The 27,027-nt window shown below is 40.0% G+C and overlaps 1 protein-coding gene across 1 annotated transcript in view; it reads right to left on the reverse strand.

Annotated features, from left to right (window-relative positions):
* The window catches only part of LOC131256964 (probable WRKY transcription factor 3), a 41,230-nt gene extending 15,510 nt beyond the window's left edge, over window positions 1–25,720 (reverse strand). The window contains exon 1 of the mRNA XM_058258086.1: window positions 25,296–25,720. Within this exon, the coding sequence (XP_058114069.1) occupies window positions 25,296–25,586 (291 nt within the window). The 5' untranslated portion in view covers window positions 25,587–25,720. The remainder of the gene's footprint in view (window positions 1–25,295) is intronic.
* Between the last annotated feature and the right edge of the window lie 1,307 nt (window positions 25,721–27,027).

Genomic DNA, 27,027 nt, shown 5'->3' on the forward strand with positions numbered 1-27,027 from the left:
AATAGTTACCAGCGACAACTCTCCCTACTATTTCAAAAAAATAATAATAATAAATAAATAAATATAGAAAAAAAAAATCTCTTACCTTTTTTTTTTTCTCAAAATCTGCTTGCGGGAGTGGCTTTCGGATGGATTTGGTGGGCCAATCGCAGTTGATAACGCCGGATTTTCAGAGGTATGAAATCTCCTCCTCTTTTTTTTCTTTGAAAAGGATAGATTTGAAAGGAACCCAATTTCGGCAAGGTTGAAGGGGATTTGAAAAAAGAGAAATTTCAGGAGAGATATTCGGGATTTTATTATTATTATTATTATTATTATTATTATTATTATTTTAAATGGAAAAAACGATTGAAATCATCATTTGAGATTTTACAAGGAAGATAAGCGAAAGGGCAGCGGATTGACTGGTGTACCACATACTAGCGTGGTTGGTGTGGGTACGTGTCATGCGAAGACGAGCGCTAATGCTCCTCGAGCTCCGAGTTGTGTGAACGATTCAAATGAGATTAAAGTTAAATGGGCCCCAAAATGATGTATTTATTACATCCATACCGTTCATCCATTTTTCGAGATCATTTTAGAGCATGAGCCAAAAAATAAATCATATCCAAAGCTCAAATAGACCACACTAGAAATAATAGTGGGGTAATGATTTTCACCGTTAAAACATTCGTAGGGCCCACCGTAACATTTATTTTCAATCCAATATGTTCATAAGGTCAAAAATACTTGGATTAAGAGGAAAAACAAATATCATATTGATCCAAAACTTTTGTGAACCCCAAAAGGGTTTCAATGGTATACGTTCAATCCCCCACTGCTTTTTGTGTGTGGTCCACTTCATCTTTAGATCTGTCTTATTTTTCGGCTCAAGCCTTACTACGAGCTCGTAAAATGAATGGACGGTTTGGATATAACACATAACTCATGATGGGACCCACGGAACTTGCTAACGTCAATACACCAACTATCTGGTTCACTAGCCAATCCGTTTCCAGACGAAAGCTCTTTGTGAGAGAGTGAACTCAGTGCGATTTTGGCTTTAAAAACGATGGTGCGGCCCTCACGATGGGGGCCACCTTGATGTATTTATTTTTTATCCATACCGACCATAGGTTTTTCCGGATCATTATAGGATACTAGCCCAAAAATGAAGCAGATCGAAATCTTAGCTGGACCATATTTTAAGAAAGAGTAGTAGTTGAACCTCCACCATTAAAAATTTCTTTGGGCCCACAGTAATGTTTTTATAATGTTTATTTGTCATCCAACCTGTTGATAAGGGCACGTAAACATTTATGAAGGGAAAAGAACAAAAATCAGGTTAGTCCAAAACTTTTGTAACCCATGAGAAGGTTTCAATGGTCAATATCACTGTTTCTTATGTAATGGTCCACCTAAGATTTGAATCTGATTCATTTTTGAGATTATACCGTAAATTGATTTTTAAAAAATAGATGGACGGAATGGATATATACAATAAATATATCAAGATGAGCCCCACCATAAGTGTCGTACTGTCTTGTGTCAGGCTATGGTTGCACATAATCTACTCTGCTACCCTTACACCACCGCAAGTCAATACGCTGGGGCTATTATTATTATTATTATTTTCAATTCATCCCAGCATGAATGAGCTATTAACACTTGTTTATAATAATACAACCATTAGATTTATTCATTTCAATCGTCCAATAAATGTCCACCAATCTCATACTGAAATAATAAGGTATGATAAAGTTTGGGCCTACTCAAATAACTACACTAAGTGCTATAAATTGGACGGTTTAATTTGATTAATTGTATGCCACGTGCGCAATTTCTCAGTGCATGTGTATTGTCCGTGTCACACAATCACAAACACTTTGCCAGTATTTAACTATTGATAGAACGATGTGTGCCCCTAATCATGGGGCCTACCTTGATGCCATGTATTCTTTTTGCAATTTTTTCATTCCTAAATATATAAATATGTGTATTTAGGTATGTCCTAAAGTCTCACTGAAAAATTCCACCATTTTCTCCATGTTTCCCCCCTTTTCCCTGCATTTCCGGTTATCAGCGATAACAATATTTTATCTTTATCTCTGGCCAGCGAAACTTGTAGTGATACCAACAACTCGAACACTAGTCAATTGTGAGGATCCTCCTATCCACCAACCAAACGAACACCGCAACATGGGGACGGGCACCATAGAACTAATGGTGGAAAGGATGAGGAGGGTTGCGAAAATGGTTGGACACGGTAATCAAATCATATAGCGTTCTCACCGAAAACTTGCCCAAGCGATGAGCACTCCAAACAAGTCTGAATCTTGACTTGAAGGCATAAGAATTTTTAAGCAGTCGAGCAAACCCACCAGATCATCAGTTTTTGCATCCATCAAATTCCTGTAACAAGGAGGATTCCAAACAATGGAGCCGCCGCGCAAATGAGAAGTATCCATAACAGAAACAAACTGGTCAATTGCAATGCGAGCCAATCTAGGGAAAATATTTTGTAATGCTCTATCCCCACATCAAATATCCACCCAAAATCTAATATGACAACCATTCCCAAGGGAGAAAGCAATTCTTTTTTTTGCACAAAATGCTCAGTCACCACAATTGCTTTCCAAATGGATGAAGCTACATATAAAGAAGATCTTCGAAGAAACACTCACCATGCTGCGTACCATACTCACTTGCAATGAACTCCCTCCACAACCTCCCATGTTCGACTTAGTGACATTAATCTTCAAGCAAAAGACTACCTCAAAGCAAACAATAATTTTTTTAAGATTGTCCACTAAGGTTAGTTCAGCATCACAGAAGAGAGTATCATTTGCATATTGAAGATGAGTAAAAGAGGCACTATTGTTAGGAACCTTGAACCCATTAATATGGTCATTATCCTTTCCCTTGTTGAGCATCTTACTAAAAGTTTCCCCAACAACTACGAATAAAGAATCTCCTTGCCTTAAGACCCACGGATGCCTTGAAGTAGCCTTTAGGAGACCCACTAATCAAAATAGAGAAGAAAGCGATGTGCACACAAGCTCGCATCCACCCTCTCCATTTTTTGCCGCATCCCATTCTGTTCAACATATAATCTAAGAACCACCAATCAACATGGTCATACGCCTTTTCAATATCCAATTTGCACACAATATCAAGCTTCCCCTCCCTGTATCTTGAATCAATGCACTCATGGGCAATAAGAGTGCCATCTAAAATCTTTCTCCCCGCAACAAAGCTCCCTAATTCTTGGAAATAACCTTGCCAAGCACATTTCTAAATCTCGAGGGCAAAACTTTGGCCAAAATCTTGTAGGGCCCCCTTATCAAGTTGATACATGTGAAGTCTTTAAGCTATTATGCTCCTTCCGCTTTGGAAATAAGGGCAACAAAGGTCACCCCTATCTCAACAGATAGACGACTACGCTCATAGAATTCCGATATAATGTCCATGACATCATTTCTTAATAAAGGCCAAAATTTCTAAAAGAAAAGCATAAGAAATCCATCGGGACCCAGTGCCTTGTCCCCGGACATCAAATCTAATGCAACATTTGCTTCTTCTGTGATTTCTACTTCAAGCAACGAGGTGTCTTCATTTGAAAAAGTTTGAAAATGGAGATTGTCCAAGCACGGCCTTTTCCACTAATCCCCTGAGAACAGGTTCTTGTCAAATTGAACTATGGCATCACAGATTCTGTTCTTATCCGTCATCCGTTCCCCATTTACAACCAAGTAGGAGATTCTATTAGCACGATCACAAGCCATGATATGGAAGGACCAAGTATTTGTCTGCTTTGAGCCAAACTGCTCTAGAACTCTGATGCCACCTGATTTCCTCCTCTTTTGCCCGCTTTGCGTAATTAAAGTAAGAGTTACCATTTTTTCTCTTTCTGTCATGGATAAGCCACCACCTACCTCAATAACATCTAAGTCATGAATTTCTTCTAGGATTCGGTGGAACTCCGCCTCTCGGTTTCTAAGAACCTCCTTCCAAATATTAATCTTGTTCTTTAGAAGTTTGAGTTTCCAGGCGATCTTGAAACCCACATATCCATCCATTGAAAATTAATTCAACCAATCAGTTATCAAATGCTCGACACCTTCAATTTCAAGCCAAGCAGCCTCAAACTTGAAAGGTCTCAACCCCTAGTTGTTCGCAACCACATCAAGAATTATAGGACAATGATCAAACACGATCCTAGGCATGCCACACTGAGAGACCAACGGAAACTTTTTAATCCAATCCGACGAACCAAAAAATAAGTCCAACCTTGATAAATTTGTTTTTTACTAACCACTAGACCAAGTATATTTTGCGCCTTGCAAAGGGTGATCCACCAGGTCATTTTGGGACACTTGATTTGCAAAATTTGTCATGCTAACACAGGATCAATCCATCTATGTCTAACATCGCCCCACTAGGCCCAAAAACTTTCACGCAAACTGTAAGGGCAAGGGCCGTAGACTATTGTGAAAACCCACTGGAATCTAGAAGAAATCTCTCGAAACTAAACAAAAATGGAAAAATTACCAGGACATGAGTCTATCTTCTTCCAGTGAACAGCATTCCATGCAACAATAATACCCCCAACAGATCCAACAACGTCAACTGAAACCCATTCCTTGTTCCTAACCCCCCAAATAGAGTCTAACAAGCCCCTATCCTTAGTTAACTTGTTAATTTTTATAATAGTCTAATAGTCATTTATATGTAAATGTAATCATGTAAGGTAACAAACTATAATGAAATAACAAATTAAAAATTAAAAAGATCCAAACACTTGTACTAATTTTACATATTTTCCATAATTTTTTTATATTTTCCTATTTAAAATTTTTTTGTGATATTTTTTTGAATTTTTACAAAAGAAAAAAAAGAAAAGAAAATTTGAGTTGGTGGTTGTGCGACCACATATGCGATTATGCAGTCGCATAATCAGTCAGCCCCCCAGGTGCACAAAATCGCTTATGCGATTTGACAACATTGATCACATACCAACTACATCTAGAGATGCCACACAAAAGGTAGATAAAGGGGTCCTCTCCATTAACATATCCTATTAAGCTTGCCAACATTCCAATGCAATGTGATGTCTCTCAAAACATCTAATGCTTGCAAAATCCATCAATCTGGGGAAATTGATCTGATTCCAAATTAATCGAGGGGGCCTCTTCTCCTTCCATATGAGATAGGTTGATCAAGCACACTAAGGAAAACAGTGGAGAAGAGGTTGCAAGTAGGTATAGTCCCCCAACACAAAAACGAACATGTTTTTCCATGTACTATTTCCTTTTCTTTTCCTTTCGAAATTTGATGACCATAGTAGACACGGAGAACACAAACAATCCATCGCAAGAGACCCCCTTGTCATTCAGCAACCAAGGCAGCTAAGAAAAAGAGAACAAATGACCCCAACATCCCAAAGAAAGGATAGCTATAAATCCTCCCAATCCCCCAAAAGGCAGCCTCTAAATTCCTTGCTTTAGAATGCCTACTCTGGAATCATGTGAGAAACCCCTCTTTTCATTGAAGCAACAGAAGCAATCTTGTCCTCAAAGATTCTTTTGTTCCTCTCTTTCCGCAAACCCATAAGATCCCCAAAGTATATCATCTTCCCTAAAATCTTCTACCAACCTTTGAAGGTCCACCATGCCATTCCAAAAGCGTATTACTGACGGAATCATTGGAAGCCCAGGAGACCCCCAGTTGAGATAAGAGGGACAGCAAATCTCCCTTCCCATCAAACAGTGAAACAACAACTAGCCGCTGGCTTCTCCTTCCCTTCTGCACATAACACACATGTTGGGACTTGGGAAGGCATATATTCCGTTTCTTCAGGACATCCATCAGAAAGATCTATCTTATTTACTCTAAGTACACATGCAAAGCTTTTAACTCTTACAGGAACAGCAGCCTTCCACACTTCTACACCCAGAGGACGCTCCCCCTCTCCTGCCATTAGCACCAAGAAAAAAGGATTTTACCAAATACTCACCAATAGGTGACCATCTCCATGCTTTTCTATCCTCAATCGAATTGTAAATATGCACATCACATAACCTACTTAAAAGGTTGGCATATAGAAATGACTCCTCATTAGAAAGATTCCTTCTTAAATCTAGTGCTCCAAGACACTTCTCCCCCCACCAACACATTGAAATTGCTGAACTTTCTTCTTTTTCTATCACAAGTTCAAATAAGGCCCAATAAGATGATTCAAATGCTTCATCATACATCCAAAACTGCACTCCTTTCTTAAATTATAAACTCAATGTCCTTCCCAAATTCTTTACCAATTCTTGTTGAAGTGTTCCCATTTTCACCCAAGGTCTCACTTGATGAATAGCGTTCCACACCATCAACCCTCTAGACCTATGACATAAGCCCAGGAACCACCCTCCTTTTGATGAGACATATTTCCCAATTACCATGATCCTCCAAAATGCTTCAAGTTCTCCAAATGTTGATACCATTTGCTTAGGAATCCCCAAATTTCATTCCCTAATGTTGCCAATTCCAAGGCCCTCTTGCGAAGGATTTTGAAATCCTTCCAATAGATAAGAGATGAAATTAATGACCCCATCATCTCCCTTCCTATATAAATTTCCTTTGAAGCCGCCCAATCTTCAAAGCCACTGCTGCAAAAATCTTAATAAAGGAAGGTAATAGACCAGGAGATTTGAGAAAGCGGACTTGATAAGAATAGTACTATCCCTCAAGGTTAGATACCACCCTTTCCATCTCACTAACATCTCCATTCTTTCTATAATCATGTCCCAAAACGAAGCAATTCGGCTTGCCCCCAAGGGAAGACCCAAATAAGTGCAAGGAAGCTCCCCAAGCTAGAGCCTCATTCTTATTACCAAATAGTTCAGCATATCTTCATTTAAAACTACCCTCACCATGACACTGCTAGGACTGACATGGCAGATTGAACCTGTGTTGAAACATTGAGTATGAAATTTCAAGTTTGAAACCTGACCCTCTAACACATCACACATCAGGAAAGTGTCATCCACAAACTAAAAATGCAAAATCTCCATTCTCGGACTGCTGATTCTGCATCCCTTAATCATGCAGGAGGTAGGTAACCTTAGGATCAAGCTCCAACCTTCATGCGAATAGAAGAGGTGATAACAGGTCTTCCTGACAAAGCTCCAATGAACCGGGAAAGAACCCGGCCAATAAACCATATGCCAAAAGCTGGAACGAAGACGTGGAAATGCACTCCTTAATTCACATCTTGCAAAAAGAGTATACAAGGAAACACCATGGTCAACTGACTTCTGCCTGTCTACCTTTCTTGTAATCCCCACTTTCCTTCTAGATGCCCTTGAATTATTAAGCTTATTCGCATCCAAAATTCCACCCAGAATCTGCCTATCCCCGATGAAAGCTTCCTGAAACATGGAAATCATTGATGGCCTCACAGATTCTGACCAAAAAACCTTGGCTAGGATCTTATAAATACCTCCCATCAAGCTTATAGGCTTAAAATATCCAATCCCCATCGCCTCAATGGCCTTCAGAATAAGAGTGAAGAAAGTTGTGTTAAGGCCTGTGAATCTACGATGAAACACCTCAAAGAGTAACAAGATGTCCACTTTAATAATGTGCCAGCATGCATGATAAAATGCCATAAAGAAGAAGAAGAAGAAGAAAATTCATCCATGCCTAACACTTTGTCCTTATCCAGATAAAAATCCACTTTCCTCACTTCTTCATCAAAGGATCTTTCTAGCCGATCCACCATACCTGATGGAAGGACATTGACAGATAACCCATCCAACTGCGACCTACAAAAGTCTTCTTTGGAATCTTGGAATAGAATTCAAAAATCACATCCTGATTTGATTTATGTCAATAAGCGAGTTATTAATGTATACTTTATGGATGCAATTTGATCTCCTCCTTTTGTTTGCCATTCTGTGAAAGAAACTGTTAAATTTGTCACCTTCCTTCAGCCAGGTTGCTCTAGATTTCTGCCTCCACAAAGCTTCCTCCCCCCTAATGATCATTGTGTAGTCTAATTTAGGGCCCATTTGGATTGCCAATTACATCAGTAATGTACTATAAAAGTGCAATGATTGCAAATTACAATACCTGTCTCCTGAAAACAGGTAATTTGACCCACAATTCCCTTGTAAGGTGGTAAAATTGTAATGATGGTGCTTTTACATCAATGTCAAATTATAGAGAAAAATACATTGATGTGCATGTTTAGAGGGGAGATCTCCACTACAATGCAATGTAAAATTGTAATGCTTATGAATTACAATACCTGTCTCCTAATACATCTACATTTGATCACCGAATTATGTGCTTAAACAATCATGCTAAAACCATAATGATGGCGCTTTTATAGTACATTACTGACATAATTTGCAATCCAAATAGGCCCCTAAGCTTTTCCTTTTGACGACCCATGTGCTTATTGGACCAATTCTCCCCTTCTTCTTGTCAATGGCTTCTTTGACTTGGCATTTCTTCTTTCTTGAACTCATTTTGACCAAATCTGAGAGGGTGCAGTCCTTCAGCTTTGTCTTGAGATATTGCAACTTCTTCAAATATCTGAAACTGACCAAACCCTTCCTCAACCTCACATTCCTCCATCACTTCGAGATTAGTTGGATATGGTGCTCCTCAAGCCACTAATGTTCAAACCTCAACGAAACTATTGTGGGAACTAACGCCCAAAAAATGACTCCTAAACCACAAGATGAGGAACTTGTCAAGCTTGCACACAAGTAGCCTCTCTCAAGAATCACAACACGTTTGTGATCTAGATAACTAGGCCCACAACACAATCTTCACTAAGCAATAAATCCTCCCTACCCTACAATATCATTTTCTTGTCTTCAGCCGTACCGATTTGACGTCTTTATCATAATTAACTAAGAAGTTTAAATTGGCTATGATGCGGGACAACTAACCACTTGCTTTAAAAGCTCGAACCGATAGAGCGTAGCGAATCAATCCCCTTAACTCATAGCCCAAGCCCCACATCCCATGTGTTAGGTCCTCGGCCAAACCCCCCTCATGGGCTCCACATCACATGGGTTCTGCATCACACGAGCTACCCGCCTCACACGGGCCGCCCACCCAAAGTGTACCCCCGCATCCCACGGGCCACCCCACTCAAGCCCGGTGTGAAAATGCCCATGCATTAGGCTAGCTCCCTCTTACCTTTCCTTTCTATCCTTAGAAATTCAGCAAACACGATCCTCTGATTCTATGAGCAGATATCCAAGTCCCGACAATCCCCACCATAAGACACTCCAAGCCTATTCCTAAACTCTGCAATAGGATGATCATCACTGCTCTCATTCATTGCAAATGCATAATTTAGTTTAATTTGGAGTTTTTTTTTTTTTGGCCCACCATAACCACCTCCTTAGAACAACCCCATCCCCCTGCTTCTAAACTCATTCCATATTCGCTTTCCTAGACCGGTATTGCCCAAAAACAAGACTTTTTTTGTGGGAGGAAGTTATAGATGACAATGATGTTGACCTAGAATTGGATATAGATTTATGGCGGGTGTCAGACAGGCTTCTCAAGACTTCAACTAGTTCACCATCAAAATATCACCGCAGATCATTACAGTTGCACCACCCTCCAATTCATTATCATCATGCCACATGAGCTTTCTAATAATATTGTTGTTATCTCTAATATATATATTGTGAAAAGGTACTATGAGGTCAACCTGTGTTGGCCCCAGCGTGATGTGTATTGGTCATCCACCCCATCAGTAGATGCACCCTTCCGTGGTGGACCACAAGCCTAAAAATCAGGCCATTTCATGATTTAGATGGGCCACATTACAGACAACGGTTGAGAGTGCCTACCCGCCCATTGAAACGTTCATGATCATTTATAAGGCCCACTGAGATATGATTCACAAATTTAGCCCATCCATTGTGTGTGTCCCACTTGGATGAGGGGTCACACCAAGTTTCAGCTGTATCCAAAACTCAGGTGGGCCTCACTAGGTGCTTTTAGATGTTTTAGGCATGATTTCGCACAATTTCAAATGGTATTGCCCACTTGAGTTCCGAATCGAGCTGATTTTTGGAATATCCCATAACCTAGAGGGGATCCACTAAATGCACGATGTGGATGTCTGATGCACATCACAGTGGGGTCCACATAGCTCGATCTCATGGAAAGATCCCATGAGGTCGACCTCATAGTACCATTTCACACACACACACACACACACACACACACATATGAGAGAGAGAGAGAGAAATGATCTCCCGCGCACCGGTGCACAAGGATTATTTGTGCACCCTCCTTATCTCACGTGTAGCATCATATTTCCTTTTTAGTACCAGCGAATTTCTCTCCCCGCATGAGAAACCAAAGTTTTGATACATGGAACTTCTGTAGGTCGCACCATAATGTATGTGTCAGATCCCCACCGTCCATCCATTTTGCCTGATCATTTTAGAGAATGGTCCCAAAAACTTGGCAAATCTAAAGCTCAAGCAGACCACAATATAGTAAACAATGGGAATTGAACACCTACCATCGAAAACTTCTTTAGGCCCACCGTGATTTTGTTTTGCCATCTAACATGTTGATAAGGTCACACAGACCTGGATGAAGGGAAAACACAAATATCATATTGATCCAAGCCTTTTATGGCCCCAAGATATTTTTAATGATGGGCATTCAATCATTACTGTTCCTGTGGTGTGGTCCACTCGAGCTTTAGAATTGCTCTTTTTTTTTTGGACTCATGACTCAAAATGATCTTCAAAAAATGATGGACGGCGTAGATCTAACATATGCATTATGTTGCACCTAGAGAAGTGCGACACATGAAGACTATCATGTTTTATGTTCTCTCTATAATGGACTACGTAATGCACAACAGAGCGAGCAACTGAATGTATCAGCATGTGATCTTCCTGCGCCCATCATGACCTATGTGTTTGATCCATACAACCCATCCATTTTCTGAGCTTATTTTAGGGCATGAGCCCAAAAATGAGTCAGATCCAAATCTTAGGTGGATCACACCACAGGTAACACTAGTGATTGAATACCCACCATTAAAACCTTCCTAGGGCCCATTGTAATGTTTATTTGCCATCCAACTTGTTGATTAGGCCACACATACATGGGTGAAGGGAAAGCAAATAACAACTTGATCCAAAACTTCTGTGGCCGTAAAATTTTTTTCCCCAAAAAACGGATGGACAATGTAGATACAATGCATACATTATAGTGGGCCCCAAAGAGTTTACTTTTTACAGAATCCAGCGTCCTTTCTTGGCTACATAATCGGGGACACGGTTTGGCAAGCGGATTAGGGGTGACCTAAGTAACTAAGGTAGGTGTTACCCTTACCATAGGGCCCACCTTGACGATTTGTTGTATATCCACTCCGTCCATCCATTTTTGGAGACCATTTTAGGATGTGTTCCCAAAAATTAAGCAGATCCAAATCTCAGGTGGACCACACCACAGGAAACAATGGTGATTAAATGCCTACCATTAAAAACTCCCAGCACCCACTGTAAGCAGATTCGTAATGTTTATTTGCCATCCAACCAGTTGATAAGGTCTTGGATGTATGTTTTTTTGCCATCCAAACTGTCATAAAGTCATGTAACCCTAAATAAAGGGAAAACACAAACACAAATATCAGCTTGATTGAGAACGTATGTGGTCCAAAGAAATTTTCAACGATAGTGTTTAATCCCCATTGTTTCCTGGGGTTGTGGTCCACTTGAGCTTTGGATCTACCTTGTTTTTGGGCTCATGCCCTGGAATGATCTGGAAAAATGGATGGACTATGTGGATCTAACAAATACATCATGGTGGGCCCAAAGTAGTTCCATACATCAACATTGTTCTTTGTATGCAGTATGTGCCGCATGCAATCTGATTCGGGAGAGGAGAAGAAAACCAGACACTTTTCACGTGGTGTGGAACTACCGCAGGCGGCACCATGATGTATGCATTAGATCCACACCATGTAATGCTTTTTTATATATCATTCTAAGGCAAGATCCCAAAAGTGAGGTAGATCCAAAGCTCAAGAGGACCACACCACATGAAATAGTGGTGATTGAACCCCACCATTAAGAACTTCTTGGGGCCATAGAAGGCTTGGATCAAGCTGATATTTTTGTTTTACCTTCATACAGGTATGTGTGATCTTACGAACAGGTTAGATGGCAAAACTATGTCATGGTGGGCCCAAAGAAGTTTTCAATGGTAGGCGTTCAGTTCCCACCGTTTACTATAGTGTGGTCTACTTAAGCTTTGGATCTACCTAGTTTTTGGGATCATCCTCTAAAATGATCTGGTAAAATAGATGGACTGTGTGGATCTAACACATTATGGAGGGACGTACAGAAGTTCTAAGCATCAAAACTTTGGTTTCTCGTGCGAAGAGAAATTCGGTGGTACGAAAGAGGAGATACAGTGCCACACGTGAGACAAGAGGGTGCGCAAATAGTCATTGTACACCAGTGCGCAAGAGATCCTCTCTCTCTCTCTCTCTCTCTCTCTCTCTCTCTCTATATATATATATATATATATATATATATAGCCAAATGCTCAGCTGCACACCAGTTCCTACGGAACTCGCGTAAACTTTTTGAGAACTCATCATACGTTATGTGAGCCCCAAATCTGAATGGTCCATGTGATGCAACACCCCATGAAACTCTCAGTGCTCAACTTCTGTAACGGCTGTTACTGGCGTAAAGAAAATGGGAAAAAAAGAAAAAAAAAGGAAAAAAAAAACATACCTTTTTTTTCTCCTCCTCCTCCTCCTTCCTCTTCTTCTTCTTCTTGGGACTGCTGCGGCTGCGGCCCTGCTGCGGGCCTTCTTCTTCTTCTTCTTCTTCTTCTTCTCTCTCTCTCTCTCTCTCTCTCTCTCTCTCTCTCTCTCTCTCTCTCTCCTTTCCATCCTTTTTCTTTTCGGTTTCGCTCTCTCCCTTCTTTTTCATTTCATATCGGAAAACACCAGCTATATAGCTGTTGTAGATACGTGTCATGCTAAGACGAGCGCTGACACTCCTCGAGCTCCAAGTTGTACGAACGGTTCAAAGGAGATCAAAGTTACATGGGCTCCACAGTGATGTATTTATTATATCTACACCGTTCATCTATTTTTAGAGATCATTTTAGAGCATTACCCAAAAAATGAATCATATCCTAAGATCGTTTGGACCACACCAAAAATAGCAGCGGAGATAATGATTTTCACCATTAAACAATTCGTAGGCCCCACCATAACGTTGATTTTCCATCCAATTTGTTCATAAGGTCAAAAAGACCTGAATGAAGAGGAAAAACAAATTTCATATTGATCCAAAACTTCTGTGATCCCAAAACGGGTTTCAATGGTAGACGTTCAATCCCCCACTGCCTTTTGCAGTGTGGTCCACTTGATAATTAGATCTGTATTATTTTTCGTGTCAAGCCTTAAGACGAGCTCGTCAAATGAATGGACGGTTTAGATATAACACATACCTCATGATCAGACCCACAGGACTTGCTGGCGTCAGATGAATGGACTGCGTACGAGTTACGCAGCACGTCGCACGAGTTGATAAAAGGTACATGTGCCACATGGGCCCCACCATGATGTATGTATTTTATCCATGCCGTCCATCCATTTTGCCACATCATTTTAGGTCATGATCTAAAAAATTAGTAATATCCAAATCTCAGGGGGACCACATCATAGGAAACAGTGGTTATAGAATGCTCACCATTAAAAATTTCTTAGGGTCCACTGTAATGTTTATTTTCCATCTAACCTGTTAATAGGGTCACACTGACATGGATGAAGGGAAAACACACATGTCAACTTGATCTAAAACTTTTGTAGCCCCAATAAATTTTTAATGGTGGTCGTTTAATTATTGTTGTTTCTTATGGTGCAGTCCACTTGAGCTTTGGATCTACCTCATTTTTGGGCTCATGCCCTAAAATTATTTGGCAAAATGGATGGACGGTGTGGATATAACACATTCATCACGAGTGGGGTCCAAAAAACTTTGACACTCGTGTGTTGCACTTCACGATCCTAGTCCTACCTAATTCGGGTCCTTAAAAAAAATGTACACGAGACATGTATTAACTTAAAATTTACCAATTAAATTATGAACTGTAATTGCTAACTCAAAATGCCAAAATCAAATTGTTTGAATAGTTTTAATTGTTAATTTGTGGATGCTTATTTTTTAAAATAGGGCCTTTTGATTTTTTTTCATGATTCACTATCCAATAAATGTCCACCAATTCACAAGTGGGATAATGCCAATAAATTGCATGAATTTGAGGTTGTTTTGGGGCATGGATTGGTCCTCCAAGTCAGCCCCAAATTGGCAACGCCATCTACCTAAATTTAATTTCATTTTTTAAAAGAACTATTGGAAGAAATGATATCAAATTGTTAAGTATATAAATTAGATATTTAGAAAATTAAATATATGAATTTTGTAGTCAAATTCAAGTTATCTGGTTCATAAATTCATCAGACAGTCCGATACAACTTCTCACCAAAGAGTGGACTGTTACACCACCATAAACATGTTCCAATTTATAAATGAATGCATATTTGGAATGCTTAGAATATTTCGGATTTAATCCATATTTTTTCATATTTTTTTGGCCAAAAATAAATAAATTTACACCGTTACGCCCCCGTATCGCCGTTACACCCCCGTATCGGTATCGGTATCGGAGGGCCAATACCGATACGGGATACCTTGGTTCGCATGGAACTCGTGCGAACTATTTAAGAACTCATCATACTTGATGTGAGTCCAAAATCTGAACCGTCCATGTGATGCAGCACCCCATTAAACCCCCAGGGCCCAACTTTTACTTTGATCCAAAACTTTGGTGGGTCATGGAAAAAGAAAATAGTTTCCTCCCTTGATTTGTATCTCTTTGCTATGGCCCACCAAAGTTTTAGATCATGGTGAAAATTAGTCCATTGTGGTTTCATGGGATGTCGCATCACATGGACCGTTCGGATTAGATGCCCATGACACGTGTGCAAAGGCGAGCACGTGCGCAGGTGAGCATGCATGCCTGCCTCTCTCTCTCTCTCTCTCTCTCTCTCTCTCTCTATATATATATATATATATATATATATATAAATGCTCAGACACAACTAGTTGTACGTCCAACGAGTTGTCTAATTTAATGACTAATTAATGTTAATAAATGGTGTCGAGTGAAAAGTTAATTCAAAGACAAGTTGTCAGCTTGGGCGGGCGCCACTATGGCATTAATGTGAAATCCTCCCAACCATCAAGTGAGTCACTCCATGTCAGACCCACAACTCGAAAATCAGTCCCATCTGTGGTTCAGGTAACTAGTAGACCACACGATTGGAAATAGTGGACATAGAAAGCTCACCTTCCGAATTGTTTCTCTTGGTGTGGCCCACTTAAATCACATATAGCCCTTATTTTTGGGCCTCGGGCCTACCTTTTAGTGTGGCATCTAATGGTTGGAGTGGATTTCACGTGCTTATCACGGTGGGCCCAGTAAAAATCAAGGGTGGACATCTCTCTCTCAACTGTTTCCATTATTATGGCCCACTTGAATCACGGGTCACCTTGATTTTTTGGTTTTGGGCCCAGTATAGGATTACACATCTAATGGCCCGAGTGGATCTCACATACACATCACAATGGGCCCCATACAAAATCGAGGTTGAAAGTCCATCTCAGGCCCATCCGTTATTTTTGGGATTGGGAATGTGTCGGGTGGAAGACAACACTAAGTTCAATAACTTGTTGATGTGACAGTTTTGTGGGCCCCACCATGATATTTGTGTTATATCCACATTATCCATCCATTTTGCTAGATCAATTTTGGGCATGAGCCCAAAAATGAGGCAAATCCAAAGCTTAAGCGAACCATAAGGCAAAAAATAGTGGAGATTAAATGCCTACCATTGAAAACTTCTTGGAGGCCATAGAAGTTTTAGATCAAGCTAATATTTGTGTTTTCCCTTCATCCAAGTTTGTACGACCTTGTGAACAAGTTGGATGGCAAATAAACATCATGGTGAGCCCTAGGAAGGTTTCAACAGTAGGTATATTGTCCCCACTACTTTTTGTGGTGTGGTCTACTTGAGCTTTGAATTTGGCTTATTTTTTGGCTCATGCCTTTACATGATCTGGCAAAGGTAAACGGGTGGGGCTAATATCGGGCTCCTGTGTTGCTAACTCCCGTCCCACCATATCTCACTTGCAATACGCAGACAACAAATTACTATTTTGCGATGTGGATACAGACAAGATTGATAATCTTCAGAAAATCTTGGGATGCTTTAAAGAGGTATCGGGATTGAAAATAAACACGAGCAAGAGAGAGATGTTGGGGATTGGCATATCTAAAGAACATTTATCGTCCTTCGCCATAATATTCGGATGTGGTACCGGGTCCTTCCCATCATCCTATTTGAGCCTTCCATTATTTTTGGGGAAGCTATCGAAGCATCTTTGGAGCATGGTCATTGAGAGATTTGAATGGAAATTGTCCAAGTGGAAAGGGAAACACCTATCTCTAGCAAGACGTATCACTCTAATAAAAGTGGCTCTCTCTAATCTTCCGATGTATTTTATGTCCCTTTATAGGTGCTTGAAATAAGTTCTAGGTAAACTGGAAAAGTTGCAAAGGGATTTTACGTGGTGAGGAGCTAATGCAAATTTCAAATTCCACCTATTAAAATGGGAAGAGGCTTGCCTTCTCATGTACGAGGGGGCGCAGGTTTGAGAGATCTTAACTTGATGAATTTGGCCCTTCTTGGCAAATGGCAATGGAGATTTAGTGTTCAGGAAGGCAAGCTTTGGAGAGAAGTGGTCGCTCGGAAGTATGACGTAGAAGAGGGGGTGTGGGAGATTAAGAAGTCTTCATTCTACCATGCCACAGGAATATGGAAGGTCATCACTTCGCGCCCTCCATCAGTCATAGCTTTATCATCTTTTAATCTTGGCAATGGCTCCCGAATCCGTTTTTGAGAAGATAAGTGGTGCGGAGACAGACCCTTAGCAGAGGTTTTTCCCTTCTTTGGCTCACCTCTCGCTGGAAAAGAATATTACGGTCGACATGTGTTTTTCCTTCCAAGGGGGAAGAGGGGCATGGAGTCCTCCATGTCGAAGGGGCTTGTCGGATTCGGAAGCGGCATATTTTGCTAGTCTGCCAGGGTGTCTTTAGTATTTTATCCCTCTTCAAAATTCAGTTGATTCATTGGTTTGGCCAGAATCCCCTTCCGGCTCCTTTTCAATTAAATCCCTTTACAACAAAATCTGCCCATCAAGGAATCCTCCAGACCAAGAGACACCTCACTCGTTTTGTTTCTACGGGGCTCCCCCGAAAGTCTCCACCTTTATATGGTTGGTGGGAATAAAGCATATTTTAACAATTGATAAACTTCAAAAGAGAGGGATGACCATTCCGAATATTTTCCTTCTTTGTATATCGGATGCAGAATCAGTCGAGCACTTATCTATCCATTGCCCCTTTGCTAATCATCTCTGGTCTCAGATTCTGCGATCATTTAATGTGGAGTGATCAATGCCCCAGTCAGTTCCGCAACTAATATAGGCATGGCATGGCCCTCAATTGAAGAACTTCATAACCTTATGGCATTTGTTTCTGCTAGCATCTCTTTGGAACATGTAGGGGGAGCGGAACGCTTGATGTTTTGATAGCCAAGCTAAATCTCGAGAAGAAGTTTTCTAGAAGATCAACAGGGATGTGCCAGAATGGGCTCACAATCTCCCCCATTTGGACTTTAGTGTATCTCGTCCTATTTTGGGTTTATAATTCTCTGTTGTGTTGTATTTTTGTTGGCTTGGCAGTTGCCTAGCCTATGTTTTAATAAGATAATACATAACTCTTTAAAAAAATGATCTAGCAAAATGGATCGACGGTGTGGATATACATCAAGGTGGGCCCCATGGTCAGGAAAACACCCGATAAGTTTTACTCGAGTAACACCTAATCTGCTCTACATTCTCGAGAAGGGATCACTTTTCATAGAATGAACAGGTGCAAGACAGACGCCTACCTGTTATTTTTTATGGGACCCTCTGTGATGTGTACGTGAGATCCACTTGGACCATTCGATGTGTAATCCCATGCTAGGCCCAGATCCAAAAAATCAAGCGACCTGTAATCCAAGCGGGCCATACCAATGGAAACATTTGGGAACGAGATTGCCGCCCTTGATTTTTACAGGACCCACCGTGATAAGCATGTGAAATCCAATCCAACCATTAGATGCCACACCAAAAGCTAGGCCCGAGGTCCAAAAATCAGGCCCATATGTGTTTCAAGTGGATCACACAGAGAAACGATTTGGAGGGTGAGCTTTCTACGTACACTATTTCCAATCATGTGGTCCATCTAAACCACGAATGGGCTGATTTTCGGGCCCTGGGTCTAACATGGGGTAACTCACCTGATGGTTGGGTGGATTTCACATTAATGCTATGGTGGACCAACCCAAGCCGGCAACTCATTTTCCTCTTTGAAATAACTTCACTCGGCACAATTTATTAACTTTAATTAGACATTAAATCAGACAACCAGTTGGACGTACAACTAGTTGTGTGTGAGCACCTCTCTCTCTCTCTCTCTCTCTCTCTCATATATCTGTGTGTGTGTCTATGTGTTTCAAATCAATCTCTTAGTTGGGTAGGGTGATAAAGATCCATTTAAGGTCTACAAGAAGTTTGATATTTATAAAATTATTTCTCCATCTGCATTCAAATATTCATGTGAGTGTTATTCTTGTCTACTTTTTCGTGGGTCGGTGTCAATATCTCATTGATTCCATGATCGAGTTGCACCATTTTTTATATCAGAGCAGGTCATCTTTTGGGATTTTCAACTCTACATCATCTTCTAATGGCTTCAAAATGGGTGACATGGGAAGAGTTTGTACAAGTAACCCAATCGATCATCGCGCTCATAGAGCGAGTAGATCAACTTACGCATACAGTAAGCAATCTCATTAATCAAGCAGGAGAGCTCCGGCGTCGAGGAATTAGGAGACTTGAATTTTGAACACATGTACACATATGGGGAGGACCCCACCAAAGTCCTAACCAGCAACGGGTGGCCCCAATTTGTGAAGACACAAATACTTGAATCACATTAGAGAGGCCGGAATTAAGGTAGAAATTCCAAAATTCCATGGCTAGTCGCATGTTGATGACTTTATTGATTGGCTAAGCAAGGTGGAAAAGGTATTTGACTACAAAGAAACCACGGATAATCGGAAGATGAAGTTACTAGCTGTGAAGTTTTCCGGTCACGTATTTGCGTATTGGGATGATCTATCGAACGAAACTGTTAAGTTAAGAAGAAAATAGATTCTTGGGAAAAGATGAAAAACAAGTTCGTACCCACAATTTATGCCCATGACCTCTATCAAAGATGTCATAATCTATGTCAAGGGAATAAGTTGGTAAATGAATTTACCAACAAGTCCCATACTTTCACATCAAGAGCAGGGTTTCATGAGTATAAAGACCAAAAGATTTTAAGATATCCCAATGGCCTTAACTTGGATATTAGAAATGAATTAGTATTTGAGGATGTGTTTAAAATGTCCAATGTATATACACTTGCATTGAAAGTTGATGAGATAGTTAATTGGAGGCTTGGGCAACGATTTGTTGTCCCACGAAAACTGTTATCGACAATGAGGCAACATGCTAACTTCCCATGTAAGGCAACCATGGTTATAAGTAGAGGGACGATGGGCCCAATGTCCAACAATGAAGCCAAGCCCCAACCCGAGGGGAGGTAGTTCTAGGACAAGGGGCTAGTGCGCCCAAGATGAGACAACAAAACTCCTTTCACATGCTTTTACTGTGGGCAATCGAGACATTGTTTTTTTTCACTATCTTGGACATTAGTCCACAATTATCCAATGAAATATGCCATCAACGCCTTGGGTGGTTGATGAGGGGTGATGATTGTTGCAATACCATTGTCGTTGCAATACTTTACACCACTTGTACTTCTAGTGGGAATATATGCGCAATTTTAGAAGACCCGGGGGGGGGGGGGGGCATGATAACATTGTCACACAAAAAATGGTGGATAAACTAAAACTCAACGAACATAAGCATCCGCGACCATATGAAATTTATTGGTTTGAGAAAGGGAGAGAAGTTCCTATTAACTCTAGGTGCTTAGTTACCTTCTTTTTAGGATCCAAAAACAAGGATAAGGTTTGGTGTGACGTGGTCCCCATGGATGCATGCCACATTTTATTAGGGAAACTGTGGTTGTAGGACCAAGATATGATGCATTTGACTCGAGCCAACACCTATTCCTTTGTCAAGAATGGTGTTAATATCACATTGCAACCAATGAAACATCTTTAAACACCAACATCGGATAAAGATGGTAAAAAATCACTCAGTGTGCAAAGTTTAAAAAAATCACTCTGTGTGAAAATTTTGAAGAGGAAAATAAGGAGGTCGGCATCATTTATATCTTGATTGCTAGAGAAGACATGAAGCAATCAGATGTTCCGCCTCCTATACAAGAGCTCCTTCATGAAGATAAAGATTTGGTGCCCGAAGAACTCCCAATTAGACTTCTTCCTATGAGGAAGATTCAACACCACATTAATTTAGTGTCAGGTTTGAGTCTACCGAATTTTGCGCACTACTAAATGAGTCCAGCTAAACATGCCGAGCTCTACCAATAGGTTACTAAGTTGTTGCAAAAGGGTTTAATTCGAGAAGGAGAAGGCATGTCACCATGTGTTGTTTCTACATTATTAACCCCTAAGAAAGATGGATCTTTGAGGATGTGTGTGGACAGTTGTTCGATCAACCGGATTACTATCAAGTATCGTGTTCTTATTTTGGATATGCTGCATGGAGCAAAGGTCTTTTCAAAGACTGGCTTGAGGAGTGGATATCAACATATATGTATTCAATATGAGGACAAGTGGAAGACCGTATTTAAGACTCACAGAGGGTTGTACGAGTGGGCTTGTCATGCCATTCTACATTTCAAATGCAACGACCACTTTTGTGAAGCTGACGACAGAGGTACTCCGCCTTTTTGTGGAAAAGTTTTTAGTTATATATTTTAATGATATTCTTGTTTTTAGTCCTAATTTATCTGTTCATCTTGATCATTTACGGCAAATATTTGATGTACTACGGAAGGATCACTATAATTTGAAAAAGTGCTCTTTGTTGATAGTATTGTGTTTTTGGGGTAAATTGTCTATAGTAGGGATTAAGGTTGATGTAGACAAAATCAAGGCCATCGCAGAATGGCCCACTCCATGAATCATTTCAAGGCTTCCTTCTTTCCACGGCTTGGCGAATTTTATAGAGATTTATTCAAAATTTCAACACCATCATCGCACTTGTCATTGATTGCGCACAGGGAGGCAAGTTTGAATAGACTAAAGTGGCAGATCAAAGCTTTGGCACCATAAAAAAGAAAATTACAGAAGCTCTAGTTCTTACACTTGATAAAGTCTTTGAAGTGGAAAGCAACGCTTCGAATGTTGGCATTGGTGATGCGTTGAGTTAGGAAGGAAAGATTTCTTTAACGAGAACCTTAATGATGCACGAAAGAACTAATCCATGTATGATCTCGAGTTCTATGCAATGGCCTTGGTGATACGACATTAGAGACATTTCTTGATTCATTGGGAATTCACTTTATACTTAGACCATGAGGCGTTGAAATATCTCAACTCCTATAAGAAATTGAGTGCTGCTCGTCATGTGAAGTTAGTGGTTTTCCTACAAGAATATACTTTTCTTTTGTGTCACAAAGCTAGAAGTCAAAAGAAAGCGGCAAATACTTTGAGTAGGAGGGTGGTTTTACTAGGAGCTCTTGCCGAGGAGGTCGTCGGATTCGATGCATTAAAAGAATAATACAAAAAGGACCTCATTTTTTACAAAATACTCGATAGGTGCGTGGATGACTGAGATCTGGAGTGTGAATTCATCTCACATGATGGATATCTATTCAAGAGTTATCGACAATGCATTCATGAGGGGTCGTTGTGATAGAAGATCCTATTTGAGCAAAACAAAGGAGGACTGGGTGCACACTTTGGACAGGCTAAAACATTAGTCGTGGTGGAGGAAAAATACTATTGGCCCCGTATGCACCATGACATTGAACGGTTCGTAGCACGATGTCGCCTATGCCAAGTCTTCAAAGGCCATGTGGGGAATATCAACCTTTATAAGCTGCTTCCCGTTCCAGTCGCACCATTGGGGTACATTTCTATGGACTTCATTCTGGGTCTTCTTAAGACTCCAAAAGGGAATAGATTCGATTTTCGTTGTGGTGGACCTTTTTGTGAAGATGACTCACTTCATTCCATGCAAGATGAAGATGGACGTTATGCATTATTGCCAACATATTTTTCACAAAAATTGTGCGACTTCATGAGGTACCAAAAATAATAACTTCAGACTGTGATTTGAAGTTTGTAGGCCACTTTTGGCGCACTTTATGAAAGCAATTGGGGATTAAGCTTCAATTCTTAAGCACATATCATCCTCAAACAGATCGTCAAACCGAGGTAATCAACAAGAGCCTTGATAGCCTCTTGAGGAGTATTGTAGGCAACAACATGTTTCAGTGGAACTTGGCTATATCTCAAGCCAAGTTTGCAACTCAATAAATTGTACTATCGGAAAATCTCCATTTGAGATCGTAAAGATGAAGCCTTGGAAAATCTCCAACTTATATACCTCGTTGACTTTCAATGTAGAGGATTTATTCGAGTACCATGACGAGTCATATGACGTACAAGATGAAGCCATTATCAATATGGATAAACAACTCTCAAAGAAAAAGAATGAAGAAGTTGAACAAGTGTTACGAATGAAGACGGATAACACTCAACAGAACCAATATATGCAATCATTGGTGAAATAGAAAAATAAGCCCTATTCTGAATGCACATTGATCATGGGTGACAAATTGAAAAGATTAAATCCGAACCTCCGCTACTTGTATGAAGTGTCCAACTTGTCAAAGTCGAATTCTTTCCAACCTAGGGGGGAACAATGCAGACCTTAGGCCCACTATAGAGCCCAACCCACCTAGGCCCATGGCCCATTGTAGGGCCCAACATGTGCTTACTTTTGGACTATTTATTTATAGATTTTATGGCCTAAATCACGGATTACAATTTACTATTTTTTGAAGATATGAGGGTTGATTTAAAGATGTGACTAAAAATATAAGAGTGATGTGATTAAAGATATGAGGTTGAATTAGAGATGCAATTAGGATTATTTTCTATATTTGCTTTTACTATTTTAGGTAGATTAGACAGATTTATGGTCTAAAGTCAGGGGGGGTAGTCATTCCAAAAAATTTCGAAGTGTGAGATCTTTTCTTAAACATTGTAAGAAGAAATTTGATGTTAATAAAGTTAGTTCTCACTCTCTACTCAATTATTCTTGTGAATGTAATTCTTGCCTACTTTATAATTCGGTGTTGATATCTCATTAATTCAATAACCAGGTTACACTAGACCAATCACTCATCTTTTGAATTACCATCCATTTTTTAGGCCACTGATCACATGACTAACATAGTTTGGATGGTCAAGGACCATGCATCGACAAGAGACAAAAAAGATCATAGCAACTAGATAACCTTGACCACCCCATTGTTGTGAGTTTTTTACCGATTGGTTGTGGAGTGGACTATTACTCATCTTTTTAGTTAGCTACATTTTTCAAGCCACCAACTGGATAGCTAACATAGTACAATGGAGATGTTTTGAGAGTTCACTTCATGTAAATCCGAGAAGCATGCCATATTAGGAATAGAAGCAGCAACACCAACAACAGTAGTAGTAACCCAATCACCCTAAACAAAAGAAGTTCCACGAATAGTAACCCAATCACCCTAGCAACTAACCCAATCACCCTAGACAAAAGAAGTCCCATGAATAGTAACCCAATCACCCTAGCAACTAACCCAATCACCCTAAAGAAGTTCCACGAGTGTATAGAAGAAGTAGTAGCAGCAACAGCGGCGGCAGCAGTAACATCAACAGCAGCAGCAGCAATAGGTCATTTATTCACTACTTGATTAGAACTCCAACTTCATGATGGAAACCCAAAAAAGGATCTTATAATCATGTCTTGTTTTTTTTTATATCATTTACTTTATAGTCATCATGTCTCCATGTATTTAAAACATACGAAATAACATATTGGATCAACACAAAGTTGCCTAGATCGTGGGTCACTTTGGTACGTGGTATGGGTACGGGTACATGGTACACTACTTCCTCAAATATGCCATACGCTAGGGGTAGGATTTTGTGTGTAATTCCCGTACATGCACCAAGTGTCTACAATATAGTTTTATATATGGACTCATACTGCAATTTTTATATGATATGAAATGGCAAATATTTTCATTATATACCCCACATGCTTAGTGTTATATTATAAATAATAAATAAAATTATAAAACTCTAAGTTGTAAATATAAATTTGCATTACAACTTAATCAATAGGAGGAATATAGAGGCGTAATTTTGGGTCACTAGAAATAGCAATCCAGATCGCAACTGACTCATAATCCAAATCGTGGGATCTAGAACAGAAAATGTGGAGGGTATTGTGTTTTAGGTAATGTTGGATTTCTAGCTAAACTAACAACAGTCACTATATACTCACCCTATCCACTTTTGGTCATACAATCGCCACCAAAAGCTGAAGAGCAAGGGTGCACTAATCAATCAGGGAGACTGCAGATATCAATGGTGAGGATTCAGTGATATAGACTAATATCGAAGCTAGCTATCAAGCATTCAATCTCAGCTTGTACGTACGCATAAACGAGATTCAGACTATTCATCAACTGGGCACTATGAATGCCAACCATTTGCCAAAATCACACTACTCAAATGATCCATGCCAGTTGAATTTTGACCATTGGTTTGAATTCTTCTTTACAAATACTCAATTGCAAATCTTCAAAATGCGTGTAATTGGTGGCTAGGATCACCCAACCCGTGTGATCAATTGTAATCTTCAAATTTCATCCATGGTAGGCCTAAACAGATGAATGGTCCTGATCTCTCACGCGTGTCCCACATGTATGGATATTGAGTTCTCCATAACTAACCTAGATATTTCATTTATCGGCAGATACTCTCTTGAATAATACATAAAATTCAAATAGAAAAAAGCAGAAATTACAAAGCAAAAAAATCACATGATAAAAGAAAGAATCCGGACGGAAATGACAACCAGGCCACCGACCTGAAACCCCGGCGAGGAGATGAAGCCGGGCCCGGCGACCATCGGGAAGCGAGCCGGGTCGACAGCGATCGTAAGTACAAGGGTCTGCTTCATGTCCATCCCGACGACCGGCGAGTGCACGGCCTGCGCAGGCGCCGGAGAGGCCATTGCGCCGGCGAGGAGCTGCGAGAAAGACGAGCGATCGGGGGGAGAAATGGCCGGTGGAGGCGTCAGCTTCGCTCCTCCTTTCGCTCCTTTCCTCTCTCCATCTTCTCCTCCTTTTCTAGCTTTCTTCGGCTCGTCTTTCACCATGGATGGCCTCCGTCCGGCCGGTCCGGCCTCCGAACCGGGTTCTAGGGGGGAGAAAACCGGGTTTTTTAGGTCGTCTTCTTGCCTGTGAGCAGACTGAGAGGACAGAGGGTTTTGGAAGAGAGGTTTTCTTCTTTGACTGATGTTGACCAGCTTGTTTTAGCGGCAACTGACGGCGTTATGTTTTCCGTTATCTGAGGGGTAGTTTTTGGGTAGTGACTTGTGACGGTTGCTTCACGGCGAGGAAGGATGGGATCGTGTGCTTTGACTCGTGTACAGTGCTGCAGGAAAGGAGATGCTGAGGAGAGCGGCACTGGGACCTAGTCAAAAATATCGCCGATAGTTTTTTAAATGTCGCGTTATTCTCACGATTTTGATAAGACGATATTATCGCGATATTTTAAAATCTTGAGTTTTCAAGTTTTGTACTAAATCTAACCCTTCCAACAAGTGTACCCCATTTCTAATGATCATTTGAATGAAAATCGAAGGTGATTTATTCATTGGTGGGCCACATAAATAAAATCGATTACACCACCCAAATACTCTTTCATGTGTACCCACCTGATATTGGATCCTCATGATTTTTAGTTTATCTGATCATCATGATCAAGTGTACCTATTGAACGGATTGGATATCACATACGAAACATGTAGGCCCATAATAAATTATTCTAATAGATTTTAGAAGGAAATAAAAGAGAGTATGAGCATTGATTCGGTCGTTTCATCCTCTGAAAAGCATCTATGGTACTTACAAAACATTCGAACACCTTTTTTATTATTTTAAAGAGGTATTCTGGATTTAAAGAAAACTTTACAGCAAAATTCCTCACAGAGAGCAATTATCTTCGAAGGGTGAAAATACCAAAATGTCTTCATTTTGTTTTTATTTTTCTTTTCTTTCTTCTACTTTAAAAGATAATAAGATCTACAATAATGGAGGGCAAGTGATATGTGCATAATATTCAATCTATATAACATGTAAAACTTACAACAATGTTCACATTAATAGAAAAGTTAGCTGGTCAAATCATGAAACGGGTTACACATATATTTACACATATATTTGTATGGTTTGGCTTGTCTTATTATTGGATATGCTGGATTTGTTGTCCTTCTAGTAATCATGGTGTAGTGGATTTGTAGGATAGATGGGGTGCAAGACATACCTCATAAGCCCCACAATTCTAAATCACCAATTTTCAAAGAAAAAACTAAAACCAAAGCATTTTGGGTTTTTTCTCCGGGAAAAGCATTGCTCAATAATTTTGTTTGCAGATATGTTGTTTGATAAAATTTAAATTTTTAAGAAGTTTGCCATGGTAAGTTGTGTTTTAAGGAAAAGTTATGCAAATGCCTTCAGTTTTTTTTCTTCTTCTTCTTTAAAAATTGGAGAATGGAGATTTGTGAAACTTATGTTGTTTACATTCAACCTGTCCAA

This window comes from Magnolia sinica, chromosome 9 (genome assembly GCF_029962835.1).
Source record: "Magnolia sinica isolate HGM2019 chromosome 9, MsV1, whole genome shotgun sequence".
Taxonomy (NCBI): Eukaryota; Viridiplantae; Streptophyta; class Magnoliopsida; order Magnoliales; family Magnoliaceae; genus Magnolia; species Magnolia sinica.